At 45.6% G+C, this 21,574-nt stretch overlaps 1 protein-coding gene across 3 annotated transcripts in view; it reads left to right on the forward strand.

Annotated features, from left to right (window-relative positions):
- The window catches only part of LOC106592362 (uncharacterized), a 214,218-nt gene that overhangs the window by 3,311 nt on the left and 189,333 nt on the right, over positions 1 to 21,574 (forward strand). Inside the window, exon 1 of one of the 3 annotated variants that reach the window (XM_082958039.1) lies at positions 13,659 to 16,748. The exons of the other annotated variants lie outside the window; for them this stretch is intronic. Within the exon in view, the coding sequence (XP_082814165.1) occupies positions 16,704 to 16,748 (45 nt within the window). The 5' untranslated portion in view covers positions 13,659 to 16,703. Of the gene's footprint in view, positions 1 to 13,658; positions 16,749 to 21,574 lie in introns of those variants that run through there. 3 annotated transcript variants of the gene reach the window in all.

A 21,574-nucleotide genomic window follows, 5' to 3' on the forward strand; every position in this document is an offset into this window, starting at 1 on the left:
GGAACCAACATAAGTGGGTTTTAACCCTAACCCAGTCAATGCACTGTGGGGTTTATAAAGGAACCAACATCAGTGGGTTTTAACCCTAACCCAGTCAATGCACTGTGGGGTTTATAAAGGAACCAACATCAGTGGGTTTTAACCCTAACCCAGTCAATGCACTGTGGGGTTTATAAAGGAACCAACATCAGTGGGTTTTAACCCTAACCCAGTCAATGCACTGTGGGGTTTATAAAGGAACCAACATCAGTGGGTTTTAACCCTGACCCAGTCAATGCACTGTGGGTTTTAACCCTGACCCAGTCAATGCACTGTGGGTTTTAACCCTGACCCAGTCAATGCACTGTGGGTTTTAACCCTGACCCAGTCAATGCACTGTGGGTTTTAACCCTGACCCAGTCAATGCACTGTGGGTTTTAACCCTGACCCAGTCAATGCACTGTGGGTTTTAACCCTGACCCAGTCAATGCACTGTGGGTTTTAACCCTGACCCAGTCAATGCACTGTGGGTTTTAACCCTGACCCAGTCAATGCACTGTGGGGTTTATATAAAGGAACTAACATCAGTGGGTTTTAACCCTAACCCAGTCAATGCACTGTGGGTTTATAAAGGAACCAACATCAGTGGGTTTTAACCCTAACCCAGTCAATGCACTGTGGGTTTATAAAGGGACCAACATCAGTGGGTTTTAACCCTGACCCAGTCAATGCACTGTGGGTTTTAACCCTAACCCAGTCAATGCACTGTGGGTTTATAAAGGAACCAACATCAGTGGGTTTTAACCCTAACCCAGTCAATGCACTGTGGGGTTTATAAAGGAACCAACATAAGTGGGTTTTAACCCTAACCCAGTCAATGCACTGTGGGGTTTATAAAGGAACCAACATCAGTGGGTTTTAACCCTAACCCAGTCAATGCACTGTGGGGTTTATAAAGGAACCAACATCAGTGGGTTTTAACCCTGACCCAGTCAATGCACTGTGGGGTTTATAAAGGAACCAACATCAGTGGGTTTTAACCCTAACCCAGTCAATGCACTGTGGGGTTTATAAAGGAACCAACATCAGTGGGTTTTAACCCTAACCCAGTCAATGCACTGTGGGGTTTATAAAGGAACCAACATCAGTGGGTTTTAACCCTAACCCAGTCAATGCACTGTGGGTTTATAAAGGAACCAACATCAGTGGGTTTTAACCCTAACCCAGCCAATGCACTGTGGGGTTTAGAAAGCGCAGGACAAGCCGTTCTACCAGGTGGTGGTATGGGACAGCTACATATAACCTACCTACTTACATTTTGAAAGCTTATAGATTGCATTTATTTAAAAGATGAGACATAATAATTGTAATCAGAAGATGATATTAATGGTAATAGAATAAATAGCAGTGTTATTTTCTTCTTAAGAAGGCCAAGTCTGAATATTTTATGTCTGTTACCACTGATAACCTGAATGACCCTAGAAAGTTCTAGAAGGCTATTAAGTCTATGTCTGGTAACAGTAATGTTAATGAATTACCGTCATGTGTATTGAAGGACTCTGTTGCTGTACATGACACAACTGAAATGCTGAATTGTTTCAATGAGCACTTTGTATCATCTGGTAGGCTGTTTGATTCAGTATGTTTTTTCTCAGTGCGGGAGGTACATAAAGCCCTGAAATCCTTAGATCAGAGAAAGCCTGCAGGTCCTGATCTTCTTGATCCCTGCTTTTTAAAACTGGCAGCTGATTTCATAGCTGAACCACTTACATATCTGTTCATTTTAACCCTGGAATGTAATGAAATTCCAAAGATTTGGAAATCAGCATTTGTCCTACCACTTTTAAAGGGGGGAGAGCCAACTCTATTAAATAATTATAGGCCAATCTCAAAGCTGTCACCCCTGGCGAAAATACTTGAAACCCTTGTTAGTGAACAGCTAAAAGAGTTTTTATATACTAACTCTATTTTTATCAATGTACCAATCTGGCTTCAGGAAGAAGCATAGGCCAATTACAGCAGCCGTGAAGGTTTTAAATGATATCACTGACGCCCTTGACAAAAAACAGCACTGTGGCTTTTGATACAGTTGATCATGCTATACTGAGGTAGAGATTGTCGAGAGTAGGTCTTTCGGAGCATGCAGTTGCATGGTTTGCTAACTATCTGTCTGATAGAACTCAGTGCACTCTGTTTGATGGGCTCATGTCTGTCTGTAATGGTGTGCCCCAGGGCTCTGCACTTGGTCCCATCTTATTTACTATTTATATAAATAATTTAGACAAAAATGTGCAAAATGTGCAACTTCACTTTTATGCTGATGATACTGTTATTTATTGTTGTGCCTCGTCTCACAAAAGCTTTCCAGAACTTGCAAACTGCTTTTTATACTGTTCAACATACCTTGTGTCAATTGAAGCTTATCCTCAATACCGACAAAACTAAACTAATGGTGTTTTCTAAAGCAAGAAATAGACCTCTGAACCTTTCACCTATTACTACCTGTCAGGGCAATGAGATTGAGACTGTAACCTCATATAAATATCTGGGAATTTTAATTGATGACGGAGTCTCTTTAAAATTGCATATTCAAGAAGATACAAAAACATGTAAATTGAAGTTGGGATTTTATTTTAGGAATAATGTTTTTCTTTTGAAGCCAGAAGGAGGCTAGTATCAGCTACATTTATGCCTTTACTAGACTATGGGGATATTTTATATATGAATGCTTCAACTCAGTGTTTGAGATCAATTGACACCCTTTACCATGGCACTTTGAGATTTATTTTAAACTGCAAAACCCTTACGCACCACAGCACTTTATATACCAGGGTTGGCTGGCCTTTTCTAGTCACTCGTAGGCTCAGTCACTGGTATACTTTTATATATAAAGCCATTTGGGGTTTACTACCATTTTATTTGGCCATTTTTATTGTTCAGAAATGTGGTGGGTCGTCTCTTCGTTTGCAGGACTTTATCCGGCTAACTGTTCCAAATGTCCGAACTGAATTTGGTAAAAGGTATTTTATGTACTCTGTGCCATCGTCTGGGAACGCCTTACAAAATACTTTTAAACTGGAAGAACTTGTCCCGATTGTTTTTTTTAGTTTTTTTTCACCTTTATTTAACCAGGTAGGCCAGTTGAGAATAAGTTCTCATTTACAACTGCAACCTGGCCAAGATAAAGCAAAGCAGTGCGACACAAACAACAACACAGAGTTACACATGGAATAAACAAACGTACAGTCAACAACACAATAGGAAAAAGTCTATATACAGTGTGTGCAAATGGCGTGAGGAGGTAAGGCAATAAATAGGCCATAGTAGCAAAGTAGTTACAATTTAACAAATGAACACTGGAGTGATAGATGTGCAAAAGAGCAAAAAAGTAAATAAAAACAATATGGGGATGAGGTAGGTAGTTGGATGGGCTATTTACAGATGGGCTATGTACAGCTGCAGCGATCGGTAAGCTGCTCAGATAGCTGATGTTTAAAGTTAGTGAGGGAGATATAAGTCTCCAAATGCAGCGATTTTTGCAATTTGTTCCAGTCATTGGAACTGGAAGGAAAGGCGGCCAAACGAGGTGTTGGCTTTGGGGATGACCAGTGAGATATTCCTGCTGGAGCGTGTGCTACGGGTGGGTGTTGTTATGGTGACCAGTGAGCTGAGATAAGGCAGAGCTTTACCTAGCAAAGACTTATAGATGGCCTAGAGCCAGTGGGTCTGGCGACGGATATGTAGTGAGGGCCAGCCGACGAGAGCATAGTCGCAGTGGTGGGTGGTGTATGGGGCTTTGGTGACAAAACGGATGGCACTGTGATAGACTGCATCCAGTTTGCTGAGTGTAGTGTTGGAGGCTATTTTGTAAATGACATCGCCGAAGTTGAGGATCGGTAGGATAGTCAGTTTTACGAGGGTATGTTTGGCAGCGTGAGTGAAGGAGGCTTTGTTGCGAAATAGTAAGCCGATTCCAGATTTAATTTTGGATTGGAGATGTTTAATATGAGTCTGGAAGGAGAGTTTACAGTCTAACCAGACACCTAGGTATTTGTAGTTGTCCACATATTCTAGGTCAGAACCCTCCAGAGTAGTGATGCTAGTCGGGCGGGCGGGTCCGGGCAGCGATCGGTTGAAAAGCATTTAGTTTTACTAGCGTTTTAAGAGCAGTTGGATTTGAAGCTTGTTTTGGAGGTTAGTTAAGTGTCCAAAGAAGGGCCAGATGTATACAGAGTGGTGTCGTCTGCATAGAGGTGGATCAGGGAATCACCCGCAGCAAGAGCAACATCGTTGATATATACAGAGAAAAGAGTCGGCCTGAGAATTGAACCCTGTGGTACCCCCATAGACTGCCAGAGGTCTGGACAACAGGCCCTCCGATTTGACACACTGAACTCTATCTGAGAAGTAGTTGGTGAACCAGGCGAGGCAATCATTTGAGAAACCAAGGCTGTTGAGTCTGCCAATAAGAATGTGGTGATTGACAGAGTCGAAAGCCTTGGCCAGGTCGATGAAGACGGCTGCACAGTACTGTCTTTTATCGATGGCGGTTATGATATAGTTTAGTACCTTGAGCGTTGCTGAGTTGCACCAGTGACCAGCTCGGAAACCGGATTGCACAGTGGAGAAGGTACGGTGGGATTCGAAATGGTCAGTGATCTGTTTTGTTAACTTGGCTTTCGAAGACTTTAGAAATGCAGTGCAGGATGGATATAGGTCTATAACAGTATAACAGTAGGGATAGCCAGGTGGAAAGCATGGCCAGCCGTAGAAAAAGGCTTATTGAAATTCTCAATTATTGTGGATTTATCGGTGGTGACAGTGTTTCCTAGCCTCAGTGCAGTGGGCAGCTGGGAGGAGGTGCTCTTATTCTCCATGGACTTTAGTGTCCCAAAACTTTTTGGAGTACGAGCTACAGGATGCAAATTTCTGTTTGAAAAAGGAAAAAGCTAGCCTTTGCTTTCCTGATTGAATGCATGTATTGGTTCCTGACTTACATGAAAAGTTGCATATCGCGGGGACTATTTAATGCTAGTGCAGTCCGCCACAGGATGTTTTTGTGCTGGTCGAGGGCAGTCAGGTTTGGAGTGAACCAAGGGCTATATCTGTTCTTAGTTCTACATTTTTTGAAAGGGGCATGCTTATTTAAGATGGTGAGTAAATTACTTTTAAGGAACGACCAGGCATCCTTGACTGACAGGATGAGGTCAATATCCTTCCAGGATGCCCGGGCCAGGTCGATTAGAAAGGCCTGCTCGCAGAAGTGTTTTAGGGAGCATTTGACAGTGATGAGGGGTGGACGTTTGACCGCGGATGCAGGCAATGAGGCAGTGATCGCTGAGATCCTGATTGAAAACAGCAGAGGTGTATTTAGAGGACAAGTTGGTCAGGATAATATCTATGATATCTATTAAATCATTGATGAAGGATTTTGAGGCTGATTCCCTGACCTGTCAATGTTTTTAATTTGCTATTTTATGATTTTGTTATACTCCTGTGAATTATGTTTTTTCACTAGATTACCTGTAGTTTTTCATGTTGTCTGTTTAATGACTTGGTGCTGCCTATCTTGGCCAGGATGCTCTTGAAAAAGAGATTTAAAATCTCAATGAGCCCTTCCTGGTTAAATAAAAGTTAAATAAAAATAAGAATAATTGCAGATTAAATTATGCTGTATTGAAAACTGTACACTCAATGTAGGCTTCTGCCCCTTTAAGAGCTAGCATTGGTTTGTACCCTGTGTTGTGATTTTCACCAAATATGTTGTCTTGTCACAATATTCAAACCCCACAATCAATAAACAGCTTGTGAAGCTCACGTATTACAAACAACTAATCTGAACCAAAAACTCCACACATATTTTGGAATATCTGGGGAGCTTTGTATTTACATCGCCCTAAAAAACAGAACTTAGACCACCTTTCGAGATGGTTTCAGTTCAATTCAAGTTTTAGGAAGTATGAACAATGATGATCCCACACTGCTAGAATGATACACTTCATCATTTAGATATTTCCAAAATACTAGTTAATGGTTTGTTTATGAATGCTTATTCATTAGTTATTATAAGTTATTACCATGTTGACCAGTTCTAGCCGAGTAAAGAGCTCTATAGATGTGCTCTCTCTCATGTTGTTGAAGCTCTATAGATGTGCTCCCTCTCATGTTGTTGAAGCTCTATAGATGTGCTCTCTCTCATGTTGTTGAAGCTCTATAGATGTGCTCTGTCTCATGTTGTTGAAGCTCTATAGATGTGCTCTGTCTCATGTTGTTGAAGCTCTATAGATGTGCTCTCTCTCATGTTGTTGAAGCTCTATAGATGTGCTCTGTCTCATGTTGTTGAAGCTCTATAGATGTGCTCTCTCTCATGTTGTTGAAGCTCTATAGATGTGCTCTCTCTCATGTTGTTGAAGCTCTATAGATGTGCTCTCTCTCTCATGTTGTTGAAGCGCTATAGATGTGCTCTCTCTCATGTTGTTGAAGCTCTATAGATGTGCTCTCTCTAATTCACCTCTTCCATCACATTGGGGAGCCTAAAGATGTTGTATTGTACCTTCCATATAACTATTCCCTGGAACTCCCTACCTATCGTCCTCCTATTGAACCCAGGAAGTTATGGAACACACGATGCGGTATGAATGCCGGGTAGATCAGTCTGTCATGTAGAGGTTGTAATGGAGAAGCTAAGGACTAAAACTACCTAATGAACTCTACATCATTCTATGTTGGAACTAAGCCTAACTCTAACCTTATACCAACCAGCTAACCTAGTAATAACTCTGACCTAGTACTAACCCTAACCTGGTACCAACCATCAAACCACAACTAACCTAGTACCAACCAACTAATCCTAACTCTAACCTAGTACCAACCAACTAATCCCAACTCTAACCTAGTACCAACCAACTAATCCCAACTCTAACCTAGTACCAACCAACTAATCCCAACTCTAACCTAGTACCAACCAACTAATCCCAACTCTAACCTAGTACCAACCAACTAATCCCAACTCTAACCTAGTACCTACCATCACATCCCAACTCTAACCTAGTACCAACCATCACATCCCAAGTCTAACCTAGTACCAACCATCACATCCCAAGTCTAACCTAGTACCAACCATCACATCCCAAGTCTAACCTAGTACCAACCATCACATCCCAAGTCTAACCTAGTACCAACCATCACATCCCAAGTCTAACCTAGTACCAACCATCACATCCCAAGTCTAACCTAGTACCAACCATCACATCCCAAGTCTAACCTAGTACCAACCATCACATCCCAAGTCTAACCTAGTACCAACCATCACATCCCAGGTCTAACCTAGTACCAACCATCACATCACAAGTCCAACCTAGTACCAACCATCACATCACAAGTCTAACCTAGTACCAACCATCACATCACAAGTCTAACCTAGTACCAACCATCACATCACAAGTGAGCAGGGACCCTGGGCATCTTTCTTTTGGTGTTTTTCAGAGTCAGTAGAAAGGCCTCTTTAGTGTTCTAAGTTTTCATAACTGTGACCTTAATTGCATACCGTCTGTAAGCTGTTAGTGTCTAAATGACCGTTCCACAGGTACATGTTGATTAATTGTTTATCGTTCATTGAACAAGCATGGGAAACAGTGTTTAAACCCTTTACAATGAAGATCTGTGAAGTTATTTGTTTTTTTACAAATTATCTTTGAAAGACAGGGTCCTGAAAAAGGGACGATTATTTTTTTGCTAAGTTTAGTACCAACCATCAAACCACAACTCTTAACTAGGCTTGGGCGGTATCCAGATTGTCCTACCTTCATACCCACCTTGTGCCATACTGGGATATTCGGTAATACCGGCACTGAACCCAAGGGGCTCATTGAAATCCGAAGGTCAGAAATGCTAACAAGTACACGTAAAATCCCATAGAGCATGCTAACTAAACGCTAACGAGAGCGTTGCAAACATTTTATACAGTCTCTGACCTAAAGTATTTACAAGACAGACATCCCAGCTCATAAAGTTATACAAGTAACTCAAAAATGCTACTCACAGTTTGCTGGACACACAAAACTAATATTAGACAGCAAGGCTCTTGATCCATGAGGGATTCCCTGCTGTTACCAAGTAAAACTTGATTTTGGAAGAAGCTAACCACTTAGCTAGATAGCTAACTAGCTACTAAATTAGAGCAAAGCATTAAATGCAAAGCATTAAATGCAAAGCATTAAATGCAAAGCATTAAATGCAAAGCATTTATCACATTTTAGACAGTTAGTTGGTTATAAGATATCTAGCTGGTAAACATTTCGTTGTGAATTCCAGATCACCTGGCGCGAGCTGCACAACAGTGAGTGAATCACAAGGCTCTGGTCTCTCAGTGCTGTGTGCTTGTAAACAAACATCACGTGACTGAGGACGACCAGTAAGCTTCATAATGAAAAATTGTGACAGGTGAAATTAAGAACGTGGTCTTCTTTAACTCCTAACGTATTGCACAAGTTGACTTCAGGTATTTACTTAAAGTAGCTACAAATATTAACATTTATTTAAAAAACTTCAAAGAAATAGTTTCAACGGTATTTAACAACCATCCCATGGCTATTTCCAAATACCTTGCTATACGGGGTACTAGTACTAACCAACAAACTACAACTCTAAACTAGTACCAATCTAGCCTCGTTGCCAGTCTGTTTAGCTACAATTAATGTTATGTGTCAAAGAGACTGGTCTTTCTTCAAAATTACCATTAATGAGCTTGAGGAGAACAGATGATTTGATCTTGATTGGATAACCCCCACAGCTATCCTCCAATAGCAAAGGTTATGCAAATATTTGAAGATATGTTTTTCTCCACAGATTGCGTTGGTGTCCGGTTGCTGAGTGACTGTTTTTGGTTTGTCCGGACAAAACCAGTCTGTCTGTTGCTAGCTCACATCAAATTTCTCTAACTATATATACTGAACAAAAATATAAACGCAACATGCTATAATTTCACTGAGTTACAGTTCCTATAACGTTTTAAAAAATTAATTGGGCCCTAATCTCTGGATTTCACATGACTGGGAATACAGACATGCATCTGTTGGCCACAGATACCTTATCAAAAAGGTAGAGGCATGGATCAGAAAACCAGTCAGTATCTGGTGTGACCACCATTTGCCTCATGCACCGCGACACATCTCCTTCAGGCTGTTAATTGTGACCAGGGGAATGTTGGATATTGGCAGGAACTGGAACACGCTGTCGTACACAGTGATCCAGAGCATCCAAAACATGCTTAATGGGTGACATGTCTAGTGAGTTTGCAGGCCATGGAAGAACTGGGACATTTTCAGCTTCCAGGAATTGTGTACAGATCTTTGCAACATGGGGCCGTGCATTATCATACTGAAACATGAGGTGATGGACTGGACAGGACAAACAGGCTGTGCATTATCATGCTGAAACATGAGGTGATGGACTGGACATGACAAATAGGCTGTGCATTATCATACTGAAACATGAGGTGATGGACTGGACAGGACAAACAGGCTGTGCATTATCATGCTGAAACATGAGGTGATGGACTGGACATGACAAATAGGCTGTGCATTATCATACTGAAACATGAGGTGATGGACTAGACAGGACAAACAGGCTGTGCATTATCATACTGAAACATGAGGTGATGGACTGGACAGGACAAATAGGCTGTGCATTATCATACTGAAACAATGTTGACATCGGCAAACCGCTCGCCCACAGAAAGCCGTACACGTGGTCTGCGGTTGTGAGGCCAGTTGGACATACTGCAAAATTAATTATCTAAAACAACGTAGAGAAATTAACATGAAATTCTCTGGCAACAGCTCTGGTGGAAATTCCTGCAGTCAGCATGCCAATTGCACCTCCCTCAACTTGAGACATCTATGGCATTGTGTTGTGTGACAAATCTGCACATTTTAGAGTGGCCTTTTTATTGTCCCCAGCACAAGGTGCACCTGTGTAATGGTCATGCTGTTTAATCAGCTTTTTGATAAAACACACCTGTCAGGTGGATAGAATATCTTGGCAAAGGAGAAATCCTCACTAACAGGGATGTAAACAAATTTGTCCACAATATTTTTGAGAAATACGCTTTTTGTGCATATGGAACATTTCTGGGATATTTTTTTTCAGCTCATAAAACATGGAACCAACACTTGCGTCATGTTGCGTTTTATATTTTTGTTCAGTGTAGTTTAGGTCAGAGACTCTATCTATAATATGTTTGCAATGCGCTCGTTATAATTTAGTTACTGTAGCATTCTGAATGGGATTTTACATGTACTTGTTATTATTGCTAACCTTCGGATTACAGAGGCTCAGTGGGGTTCCAAAATAGCGCCCTTGTGTTCAGCGCTGGTATTACCGAATGTCCCTGGATGGCACAAGGTCGGTATGAAGGTAGGACAATCTGGATAATATCACCCAAGCCTCCCAGGCTGTGATAGAGACTGACAGGATGCTCTCAATGCTAGACGGTTTTAGGGGGCCAACCTGCTGATGTTGAAGAGGTGCTGTTACACCACTTTCACCAAACTAAACTCTGTAACTGTTTTAAAGTTACAGTTGGCCTCATGGTGAAATCCCTGAACAGTTTCCTTTCTCTCTGACAACTGAGTTAGGAAGGACGTCTGTATCTTTGTAGTGACTGGGTATAATGATACGCTATCCAAATTATAATTAATAACTTCACCATTTACAAAGGGATATTCAATGTTTGTTTTATTTACCCATCTACCAATAGGTGCCCTTCTTTGCGAGGGATTGGAAAACCTCCCTGGTCAAAATGTGGAAAAAGTCAAGGGGTGTGAATACTTTCTGAAGGCACTGTAGGTCCTTAGTGATGTGGACACTGAGGAAACTGAAGCTCTCAACCCGCTCCACTACAGCCCTGTCGATGTGAATGGGGGCGTGCTTGGTACTCCGTTTCCTGTAGTCCACGATCAACCAGTTTTGATAGTAAACTGGAAAGTGCTGGAACAAAATTCTGTTTGGATTCTTGCGAGGGCCTAGTGTACTGTAGTCTTGTTATAGTCTTGTGTTCAGCCCACTGCCTCTCTCTTAATTAATGAACTCTACAGAGTAAAGAATTCTACAGTTGTTATCATCGCTCTAATCATAAAAATGAAATGTGAGGTGTTGGCTTTGGGGATGACCAATGAGATATACCTGCTGGAGCGTGTGCTACGGGTGGGTGTTGTTATGGTGACCAGTGAGCTGAGATAAGGCGGAGCTTTACCTAGCATAAACTTATAGATGACCTGGAGCCAGTGGGTCTGGTGATGAATATGTAGCGAGGGCCAGCCGACTAGAGCATACAGGTCGCAGTGGTGGGTGGTATAAGGGATTAGATCTCTACTGTCTACCTGTTAGATCTCTACTGTATAATCTATTAGATCTCTACTGTCTATATTCTATTAGATGTCTACCTGTTAGATATCTACTGTCTATAATCTATTAGATCTCTACTGTCTACCTATTAGATCTCTACTGTCTATATTCTATTAGATCTCTACTGTCTACCTGTTAGATCTCTACTGTCTATATTCTATTAGATCTCTACTGTCTACCTATTAGACCTCTACTGTCTATAATCTATTAGATCTGTCTATAATCTATTTGATCTCTACTGTCTATAATCTATTAGATCTCTACTGTCTATAACGTGTTAGATCTCTACTGTCTACCTGTTAGATCTCTACTGTGAATATTCTATTTGATCTCTACTGTCTATAACCTATTAGATCTCTACTGTCTATAACCTATTCGATCTCTACTGTCTATAACCTATTCGATCTCTACTGTCTATAACCTATTAGATCTCTACTGTCTATATTCTATTAGATCTCTACTGTCTATATTCTATTAGATCTCTACTGTCTATATTCTATTAGATCTCTACTGTCTATATTCTATTAGATCTCTACTGTCTATATTCTATTAGATCTCTACTGTCTATAACCTATTAGATCTCTACTGTCTACCTATTAGATCTCTACTGTCTATAATCTATTAGATCTGTCTATAACCTATTAGATCTGTCTATAATCTATTAGATCTCTACTGTCTATAATCTATTAGATCTCTACTGTCTATATTCTATTAGATCTCTACTGTCTATTAGATCTCTACTGTCTATATTCTATTAGATCTCTACTGTCTATAACCTATTAGATCTCTACTGTCTACCTATTAGATCTCTACTGTCTATAATCTATTAGATCTGTCTATAACCTATTAGATCTCTACTGTCTGCCTGTTAGGGTACAGGGTCTATACCTGGCTAGGGTACAGGGTCTATACCTGGCTAGGGTACAGGGTCTATACCTGGCTAGGTGACAGGGTCTATACCTGGCCAGGGTACAGGGTCTATACCTGGCCAGGGTACAGGGTCTATACCTGGCCAGGGTACAGATTCTATACCTGGCTAGGGTACAGGGTCTATACCTGGCTAGGGTACAGGGTCTATACCTGGCTAGGGTACAGGGTCTATGCCTGGCTAGGGTACAGGGTCTATGCCTGGCTTGGTGACAGGGTCTATGCCTGGCTAGGTGACAGGGTCTATGCCTGGCTAGGTGACAGGGTCTATGCCTGGCTAGGTGACAGGGTCTATGCCTGGCTAGGTGACAGGGTCTATGCCTGGCTAGGTGACAGGGTCTATGCCTGGCTAGGGTACAGGGTCTATGCCTGGCTAGGTGACAGGCTCTATACCTGGCTAGGGTACAGGTGACAGGGTCTATGTCTGGCTAGATGACAGGGTCTATACCTGGCTAGGGTACAGGGTTTATACCTGGCTAGATGACAGGGTCTATGCCTGGCTAGGGTACAGGGTCTATGCCTGGCTAGGGTACAGGGTCTATGCCTGGCTAGGGTACAGGGTCTATGCCTGGCTAGGGTACAGGGTCCATACCTGGCTAGATGACAGGGTCTATACCTGGCTAGATGACAGGGTCTATACCTGGCTAGATGACAGGGTCTATACCTGGCTAGATGACAGGGTATATACCTGGCTATATGACAGGGTCTATACCGGGCTAGATGACCATAGGCTAACATGGTTCAGACTCCATAACGTTTAGTCTCCCATGGGTATGAATATACAGGGGGTTAACAGAGTAGAGCTCCTTGAACCTGTATTCTTGAATACACTGATGAAACTAATATTGCCAAGCTGTCTGTGTATTAAACTGTTTTGTGGTAGCCGTGTTTGTGTAACAACACATCGTGGAGCAAGACTTTATCTATCATGTCTCTATATGTTTCTCTCTGTCTTTCCCTTCCCCCTCTCTCTCTTTCTGTTCCTCTTTCCTCTGTCCTTCTCTCATTCTCCCCCACTCTCTCTCTCTCCCTGTGTCTCTGCCTCTCTCTCTCGCTCTTGTTTTCTCTCTCTTTTGCTCTCGGTTTCCCTCCCTCCCTCCCTCCCTCCCTCCCTCCCTCCCTCCCTCCCTCCCTCCCTCCCTCCCTCCCTCCCTCTCTCTCTCCCTCCTTCCTCTCTCTATTGCTCTCTCTCTCTCTCTCTCTCTCTCTCTCTCTCTCTCTCTCTCTCTCTCTCCCTCCCTCTCCTTTGCTCTCTCCCCTCCGTCTCTCTCTGCATTCCCTCCCTCCCTCCCTCCCTCTCCTTTGCTCTCTCCCCTCCGTCTCTCTCTGCATTCCCTCCCTCCCTCTCACGTTGCACCCTGCCCCTCCCGTTCTCTTTCTCTCTTACATTGCTCCCTGCCCCCATCTCCTCTCTCTTTCTCTCTTTCTCTCTCTCTACCATTCTCCCTTCCCCCACTGCTGCTGCCTCTTATTTTCCTTCTCCCTCACTCCACCATTTCACTCCCTCCCTCCCCTGTTCTCTTTATCTCCTCCCTTCCCTCCCCCCTCAATCCCTCTTTCATTCCATGCAATCATCTGTTCTAGCACTCTCTCTGCTCTCTCTTTCTCTCTGCTCACTCTCTCTCCCTCTCTCCCTGTGCTTCCTCCATTACGCCCCATTTTGTCCTCTCCTCTGAAAGCGTATCCTCCCTCTTCCCTCTTTCCACCATGTTCTCTCCATCTGTTTTTTCCCTCTCCCCTTCATATTCTCTCCATCATGTTGTTCCCCCTCTTCCAGACCATTTATTATAGAAACTTTACTGACTGATATTTGATTGAGAAATGTGCTTTAAACAAACCTCTGTGAATGTGATCTACTTAAAGCTTGTGTTAGTTATCTCTAGAAGTGTCCCAGTGTGTTGGTGTCGAACCATTACACATACTGTCTATTACAACACAATATCTGCTTCTCTGTGGGTCATGGCTGTTGGTTGGGTTCCACAGGTGTCCATTTCTGTAATACACAACATGCTGATGGACCAGGGGACAGACCAGGGGACAGTGTTGATCTCAGTTTCCCCAGTACTAGTGTAGTGTTGACCAGGGGACAGTGTTGATCACAGTTTCCCCAGTACTAGTGTAGTGTTGACCAGGGGACAGACCAGGGGACAGTGTTGATCTCAGTTTCCCCCAGTACTAGTGTAGTGTTGACCAGGGGACAGACCAGGGGACAGTGTTGATCTCAGTTTCCCCAGTACTAGTGTAGTGTTGACCAGGGGACAGACCAGGGGACAGTGTTGATCTCAGTTTCCCCAGTACTAGTGTAGTGTTGACCAGGGGACAGACCAGGGGACAGTGTTGATCTCAGTTTCCCCAGTACTAGTATAGTGTTGACCAGGGGACAGACCAGGGGACAGTGTTGATCTCAGTTTCCCCAGTACTACTGTAGTGTTTTCCAGCTGAGTCTGTTTACATGGTGAGAACCCCTATCAATTTCTACCTAGAGACCTTATTGGTTTCAGTCTGTCAGCATGCATCCAGTTCAACATTATTTAACTAGGCAAGACAGCCGCCCTATGGGACTCCATAGTTCAACGTTATTTAACTTTGTTTAACTAGGCAAGTCAGTTAAGAACAAATTCTTATTTACAATGACGACCTTCCCGGAGATGCTTTGCCAATTGTGCGCCGCCCTATGGGACTCCCAATCACAGCCGGATGTGATACCACCTGGATTCGAACCAGGGACTGTAGTGCCTTAGACCGCTGCGCAATTTCAAATATGCTACTGAGTTACAGTTCATAAGGAAATCAGTGTAAATGAATTCATTAGACCCTAATCTCTGGATTTCACATGACTGGGAATACAGACATGGATCTGTTGGCCACAGATACCTTAAAAAAAAGGTAGGGTCGTGGATCAGGAAACCAGTCAGTATCTGGTGTGACCACCATTTGCCTCGTGCACCGCGACACATCTCCTTCACATAGAGTTGCTCAGGCTGTTGATTGGGACCTGTGGAATGTTGTGCCACTCCTCTTCAATCCCAAACATGCTCAATGGGTAACATGTCTGGGGAGTATGCAGGCCATGGAAGAACTGGGACATTTTCAGCTTCCAGGAATTGTGTACAGACCCTTGCGACATGGGGCCGTGCATTATCATACTGAAACATGAGGTGATGGACTGGACAGGACAGACAGGCTGTGCATTATCATACTGAAACATGAGGTGATGGACTGGACAGGACAGACAGACTGTGCATTATCATACTGAAACATGAGGTGATGGTGGCGGATGAATAACACGACAATGGGCCTCAGGATCTCATCACGGTATCTCTGTGCATTCAACTTGCCATCGATAAAATGAAATTGTGTTCGCTACGGACAGTAGCTTATGCCAGCCCATACCATCTGCCCAGTACAGTTGAAACCGAGATTCAGCCGTGAAGAGCACACTTCTCCAGCGTGCCAGTGGTCATCGAAGGTGAGCATTTGCCCACTGAAATCGGTTACGATGCCAAACTGCAGTCAGGTCAAAACCCTGGTGAGGACGACGAGCACGCAGATGAGCTTCCCTGAGACCGTTTCTAAGAGTTTGTGCAGAAATTCTTTGGTTGTGCAAACTCAGTTTCATCAGCTGTCTGGGTGGCTGGTCTCAGACGATCCCGCAGGTGAAGAAGCCCAATGTGGACGTCCTGGGCTGCCGTGGTTACACGTGGTCTACGGTTGTGAGGCTGGTGGAGAGACCATTCTTTATACACATGGGAAACTGTTGAGTGTGAAAGACCCAGCAGCGTTGCAGTTCTTGACTCAAACCTACTACCATAACCGTTCAAAGGCACTTTGTCTTGCCCATTCACCCTCTGAATGGCACACGTACACAATCCATGTCTCCATTGTCTTAAGGCTTAAACATCTTTTTGAACCTGTCGCCTCCCCTTCAGCTACACTTATTGAAGTGGACTGATGGAGAGCATCCTGACCTGTTGCATCGCCGCCTGGTATGGCAGCTGCTCAGCATCTGACCGTGAGGCAGGCGCTACAGAGGGTACATGTACAAATGACATCTACTAACCTGTAGCCCCGCACACTGACTTGGTACCCCCTGTATATAGCCTCTACATTGTTATTTTGTGTTACTTTTTCAAATCTTTTACTTTAGTTTATTTGGTAAATATTTTCTTAACTCTTCTTGAACTGCACTGTTGGTTAAGGGCTTGTAAGTAAACATTTCACTGTAAGGTCTACAGTTGTTGTATTCGGCGCATGTGACACAGTTTGATTTGATTGAGAGAGAGAGACTCTGTGGTAGGGGGAGGAGCCAGAAGGCCCGCCTCCTCCTTCCTGAGTATAAATAGCAGCAGAACACTTCCTCTCTTCTGTCTCTGAGACTCTCTGTCTGGAGAATGAGGTCCTTGAAGCACCTGAAACATCACAACAGGAAGAATGTGGTGAGTTCTGGGCTGGTAACCACAGGATTAAGGTTAACATTTACCTTTGGTGGGTTCAGTAGTTTGGTTTTGTGGTAGTTAGTTGGAACATTCACAGTTTGAGTTGAGAAGGAGAACATGTGATAGTTGTTGTTTAAAACGTTCTCCCTCCTTTTAGGTGAAACCTTTCTCCATATTTCATCCCAACAGCATCAAATGTCTGTTTAAAGCTCTCATCTCGCTCTCTTTCTTCATGATTTAATTTATTTTGTCATCTCTCTGTCTCTGTCTCTCGCTCTCTCTCTCTCTCTTGCTCTCTCTCTCTCTTTCTTCATGATCTAATCTTTCATTTTGTAATCTCTCTGTCTCTCTCTGTCCTCTCTCTGTCTCTCTCTCTGTCTCTCTCTCTGTCTCTCTCTCTGTCTCTCTCTCTGTCTCTCTCTCTGTCTCTCTCTCTGTCTCTCTCTGTCTCTCTCTCTCTGTCTCTCTCTTTCTTCATGATCTAATCTTTAATTTTGTCATCTCTCGTGCTCTCTCTCTCTTTCTCTCTCTCTACACGATTTAATCTTTCATTTTGTCTGCCTTTCATTTAGTCATTTCTATCTCTCCCTCTCTCTTGCTTGCTCACTCCCTCTCCCCTCCCTTTTCTCTCTTGCTCACTCCCTCTCCCTCCTTTTCTCTCCCTCTCCCTCCCTTTCTCTCTCCCTCCCTTTCCTCTCTCTTTGTTTGCTCACTGCCTCCCTCTCCCCCTCCCGCCTCTTTCACCCTCTCACTCTCATTCTCTGCCCTCCCTTCCTCTTTTCTCTCCAGTGTCTTTCTCTCTTTCATTCTCTCTCTCCCTCCCCCTCTTTCATTCTCTCTCCCTCCCCCTCTTTCATTCTCTCTCCCTCCCTCTCTTTCATTCTCTCTCCCTCTCCCTCTTTCATTCTCTCTCCCTCCCCCTCTCATTCTCTCTCCCTCCCCCTCTTTCATTCTCTCTCCCTCCCCCTCTTTCATTCTCTCTCCCTCCCCCTCTTTCATTCTCTCTCCCTCCCCCTCTTTCATTCTCTCTCCCTCCCCCTCTTTCATCTCTCTCTCCCTCCTCCTCTCTTCATTCTCTCTCCCTCTCCCTCTTTCATTCTCTCTCCCTCCCTCTCTTTCATTCTCTCTCCCTCCCTCTCTTTCATTCTCTCTCCCTCCCCCTCTTTCATTCTCTCTCCCTCTCCCTCTCTTCATTCTCTCTCCCTCTCCCTCTCTTATTCTCTCTCTCTCCCTCTCTCTATTCTCTCTCTCCCTCCCCCTCTCTCATTCTCTCTCTCTCTCCCTCTCTCTCTTCATTCTCTCTCTCCCTCCCCCTCTCTTTTCATTCTCTTTCTCTCCCTCTCACCCTCTTTCATTCTCTCTCTTTCTCCCCTCTCCCTCTCATCACCCACTCTCATTTCCCTCCCTTCTTTCTCTCTCTCTGTCTGTCTCTCTCTCTCTCTCTGTCGTCTCTCTCTGTCGTCTCTCTCTCTCTCTCTCGCTGTCGTCTCTCTCTCTCTCTCTGTCGTCTCTCTCTCTCTCGCTGTCGTCTCTCTCTCTCTCCTCGCTGTCGTCTCTCTCTCTCTCGCTGTCGTCTCTCTCTCTCTCTCTGCTGTCGCTCTCTCTCTCTCTCTCGCTGTCGTCTCTCTCTCTCTCTCTCGCTGTCGTCTCTCTCTCTCTCTCGCTGTCGTCTCTCTCTCTCTCTCGCTGTCGTCTCTCTCTCTCTCTCGCTGTCGTCTCTCTCTCTCTCGCTGCTGTCGTCTCTCTCTCTCTCTCGCTGTCGTCTCTCTCTCTCTCTCGCGCTGTCGTCTCTCTCTCTCTCTCTCTCTCGCTCTCTCTCTCTCTCTCGCTGTCGTCTCTCTCTCTCTCTCGCTGTCGTCTCTCTCTCTCTCTCGCTGTCGTCTCTCTCTCTCTCGTCGCTCTCTCTCTCTCTCTCTCTCGCTGTCGTCTCTCTCTCTCTCTCTCTCTCGCGCTGTCGTCTCTCTCTCTCTCTCTCTCTCGCTGTCGTCTCTCTCTCTCTCTCGCTGTCGTCTCTCTCTCTCTCGCTGTCGTCTCTCTCTCTCTCTCTCTCGCGCTGTCGTCTCTCTCTCTCTCTCTCTCGCGCTGTCGTCTCTCTCTCTCTCTCTCTCTCGCTGTCGTCTCTCTCGCTGTCGTCTCTCTCTCTCTCTCTCGCTGTCGTCTCTCTCTCTCTCTCTCTCGCTGTCGTCTCTCTCTCTCTCTCTCTCGCTGTCGTCTCTCTCTCTCTCTCTCGCTGTCGTCTCTCTCTCTCTCTCTCTCGCGCGCGCTGTCGTCTCTCTCTCTCTCTCGCGCTGTCGTCTCTCTCTCTCTCTCGCGCTGTCGTCTCTCTCTCTCTCTCGCGCTGTCGTCTCTCTCTCTCTTTCGCGCTGTCGTCTCTCTCTCTCTCTCGCGCTGTCGTCTCTCTCTCTCTCTCGCTGTCGTCTCTCTCTCTCTCTCTCTCTCGCTGTCGTCTCTCTCTCTCTCTCTCTCTCGCTGTCGTCTCTCTCTCTCTCTCTCTCGCTGTCGTCTCTCTCTCTCTCTCTCTCGCTGTCGTCTCTCTCTCTCTCTCTCGCTGTCGCTCTCTCTCTCTCTCGCTGTCGTCTCTCTCTCTCTCTCGCGCTGTCGTCTCTCTCTCTCTCGCGCTGTCGCTCTCTCTCTCTCGCTGTCGTCTCTCTCTCTCTCGCTGTCGTCTCTCTCTCTCTCGCTGTCGTCTCTCTCTCTCTCGCACTGTCGTCTCTCTCTCTCTCTCGCTGTCGTCTCTCTCTCTCTCGCGCTGTCGTCTCTCTCTCTCGCGCTGTCGTCTCTCTCTCTCGTCTCTCTCGCGCTGTCGTCTCTCTCGCGCTGTCGTCTCTCTCCTCTCGCGCTGTCGTCTCTCTCTCTCTCTCGCTCTCTCTCTCTCTCTCTCTCGCTGTCGTCTCTCTCTCTCTCTCGCTGTCGTCTCTCTCTCTCTCTCGCTCGTCTCTCTCTCGCTGTTGTCTCTCTCTCTCTCTCTCTCTCTCTCTCGCTGTCGTCTCTCTCTCTCTCTCTCGCTGTCGTCTCTCTCTCTCTCCGCTGTCGTCTCTCTCTCTCTCTCTCGCTGTCGTCTCTCTCTCTCTCTCTCTCTCGCTGTCGTCTCTCTCTCTCTCTCTCGCTGTCGTCTCTCTCTCTCTCTCTCTCTCGCTGTCGTCTCTCTCTCTCTCTCTCGCTGTCGTCTCTCTCTCTCTCTCTCGCTGTCGTCTCTCTCTCTCTCTCTCTCTCTCGCTGTCGTCTCTCTCTCTCTCTCTCTCTCTCTCGCTGTCGTCTCTCTCTCTCTCGCTGTCGTCTCTCTCTCTCTCTCTCGCTGTCGTCTCTCTCTCTCTCGCTGTCGTCTCTCTCTCTCTCTCTCTCGCTGTCGTCTCTCTCTCTCTCTGCGCTGTCGTCTCTCTCTCTCGCGCTGTCGTCTCTCTCTCTCGCGCTGTCGTCTCTCTCTCTCTGCGCTGTCGTCTCTCTCTCTCGCGCTGTCGTCTCTCTCTCTCGCGCTGTCGTCTCTCTCTCTCGCGCTGTCGTCTCTCTCTCTCGCGCTGTCGTCTCTCTCTCTCGCGCTGTCGTCTCTCTCTCTCGCGCTGTCGTCTCTCTCTCTCGCGCTGTCGTCTCTCTCTCTCCGCGCTGTCGTCTCTCTCTCTCTCGCTGTCGTCTCTCTCTCTCGCTCTCTCTCTCTCGTCTCTCTCGCTGTCGTCTCTCTCTCTCGCTGTCGTCTCTCTCTCTCTCTCGCTGTCGTCTCTCTCTCTCTCTCTCTCGCTGTCGTCTCTCTCTCTCTCTCGCTGTCGTCTCTCTCTCTCTCGCTGTCGTCTCTCTCTCGCTGTCGTCTCTCTCTCTCTCTCGCTGTCGTCTCTCTCTCTCTCGCTGTCGTCTCTCTCTCGCGTCGTCTCTCTCTCTCTCTCTCTCTCGCTGTCTCTCTCTCTCTCTCTCTCTCTCGCTGTCGTCTCTCTCTCTCTCTCGCTGTCGTCTCTCTCTCGCTGTCGTCTCTCTCTCTCTTGCTGTCGTCTCTCTCTCTCTCTCGCTGTCGTCTCTCTCTCTCTCGCTGTCGTCTCTCTCTCTCTCTCGCTGTCGTCTCTCTCTCTCTCTCGCTGTCGTCTCTCTCTCTCGCTGTCGTCTCTCTCTCGCTGTCGTCTCTCTCTCTCTCGCTGTCGCTCTCTCTCTCTCTCTCGCTGTCGTCTCTCTCTCTCTCGCTGTCGTCTCTCTCTCTCCTCTCGCTGTCGTCTCTCTCTCTCTCTCTCGCTGTCGTCTCTCTCTCTCTCTCTCTCGCTGTCGTCTCTCTCTCTCTCTCTCGCTCTCGTCTCTCTCTCTCTCTCTCGCTGTCGTCTCTCTCTCTCTCTCTCGCTGTCGCTCTCTCTCTCTCTCTCTCTCGCTGTCGTCTCTCTCTCTCTCTCTCGCTGTCGTCTCTCTCTCTCTCTCGCTGTCGTCTCTCTCTCTCTCTCTCTCTCGCGCTGTCGTCTCTCTCTCTCTCTCTCTCTCTCTCTCGCGCTGTCGTCTCTCTCTCGCTGTCTCTCTCTCTCTCTCTCTCTCTCTCTCGCTGTCGCTCTCTCTCTCTCTCTCTCTCGCTGTCGTCTCTCTCTCTCTCTCTCGCTGTCGTCTCTCTCTCTCTCTGTCTCTCTCTCTCTCTCTCTCTCTCTCTCTCTCGCTGTCGTCTCTCTCTCTCGCTGTCGTCTCTCTCTCTCTCTCTCTCTCTCTCGCTGTCGTCTCTCTCTCTCTCTCTCTCTGCGCTGTCTCTCTCTCTCTCTCTCTCTCTCTCTCTCTCTCCGCTGTCGTCTCTCTCTCTCTCTCTCTCTCGCTGTCGTCTCTCTCTCTCTCGCGCTGTCGCCTCTCTCTCTCTCTCTCGCTGTCGTCTCTCT

This window comes from Salmo salar, chromosome 11 (assembly GCF_965601325.2).
Source record: "Salmo salar chromosome 11, fSalSal1, whole genome shotgun sequence".
Taxonomy (NCBI): Eukaryota; Metazoa; Chordata; class Actinopteri; order Salmoniformes; family Salmonidae; genus Salmo; species Salmo salar.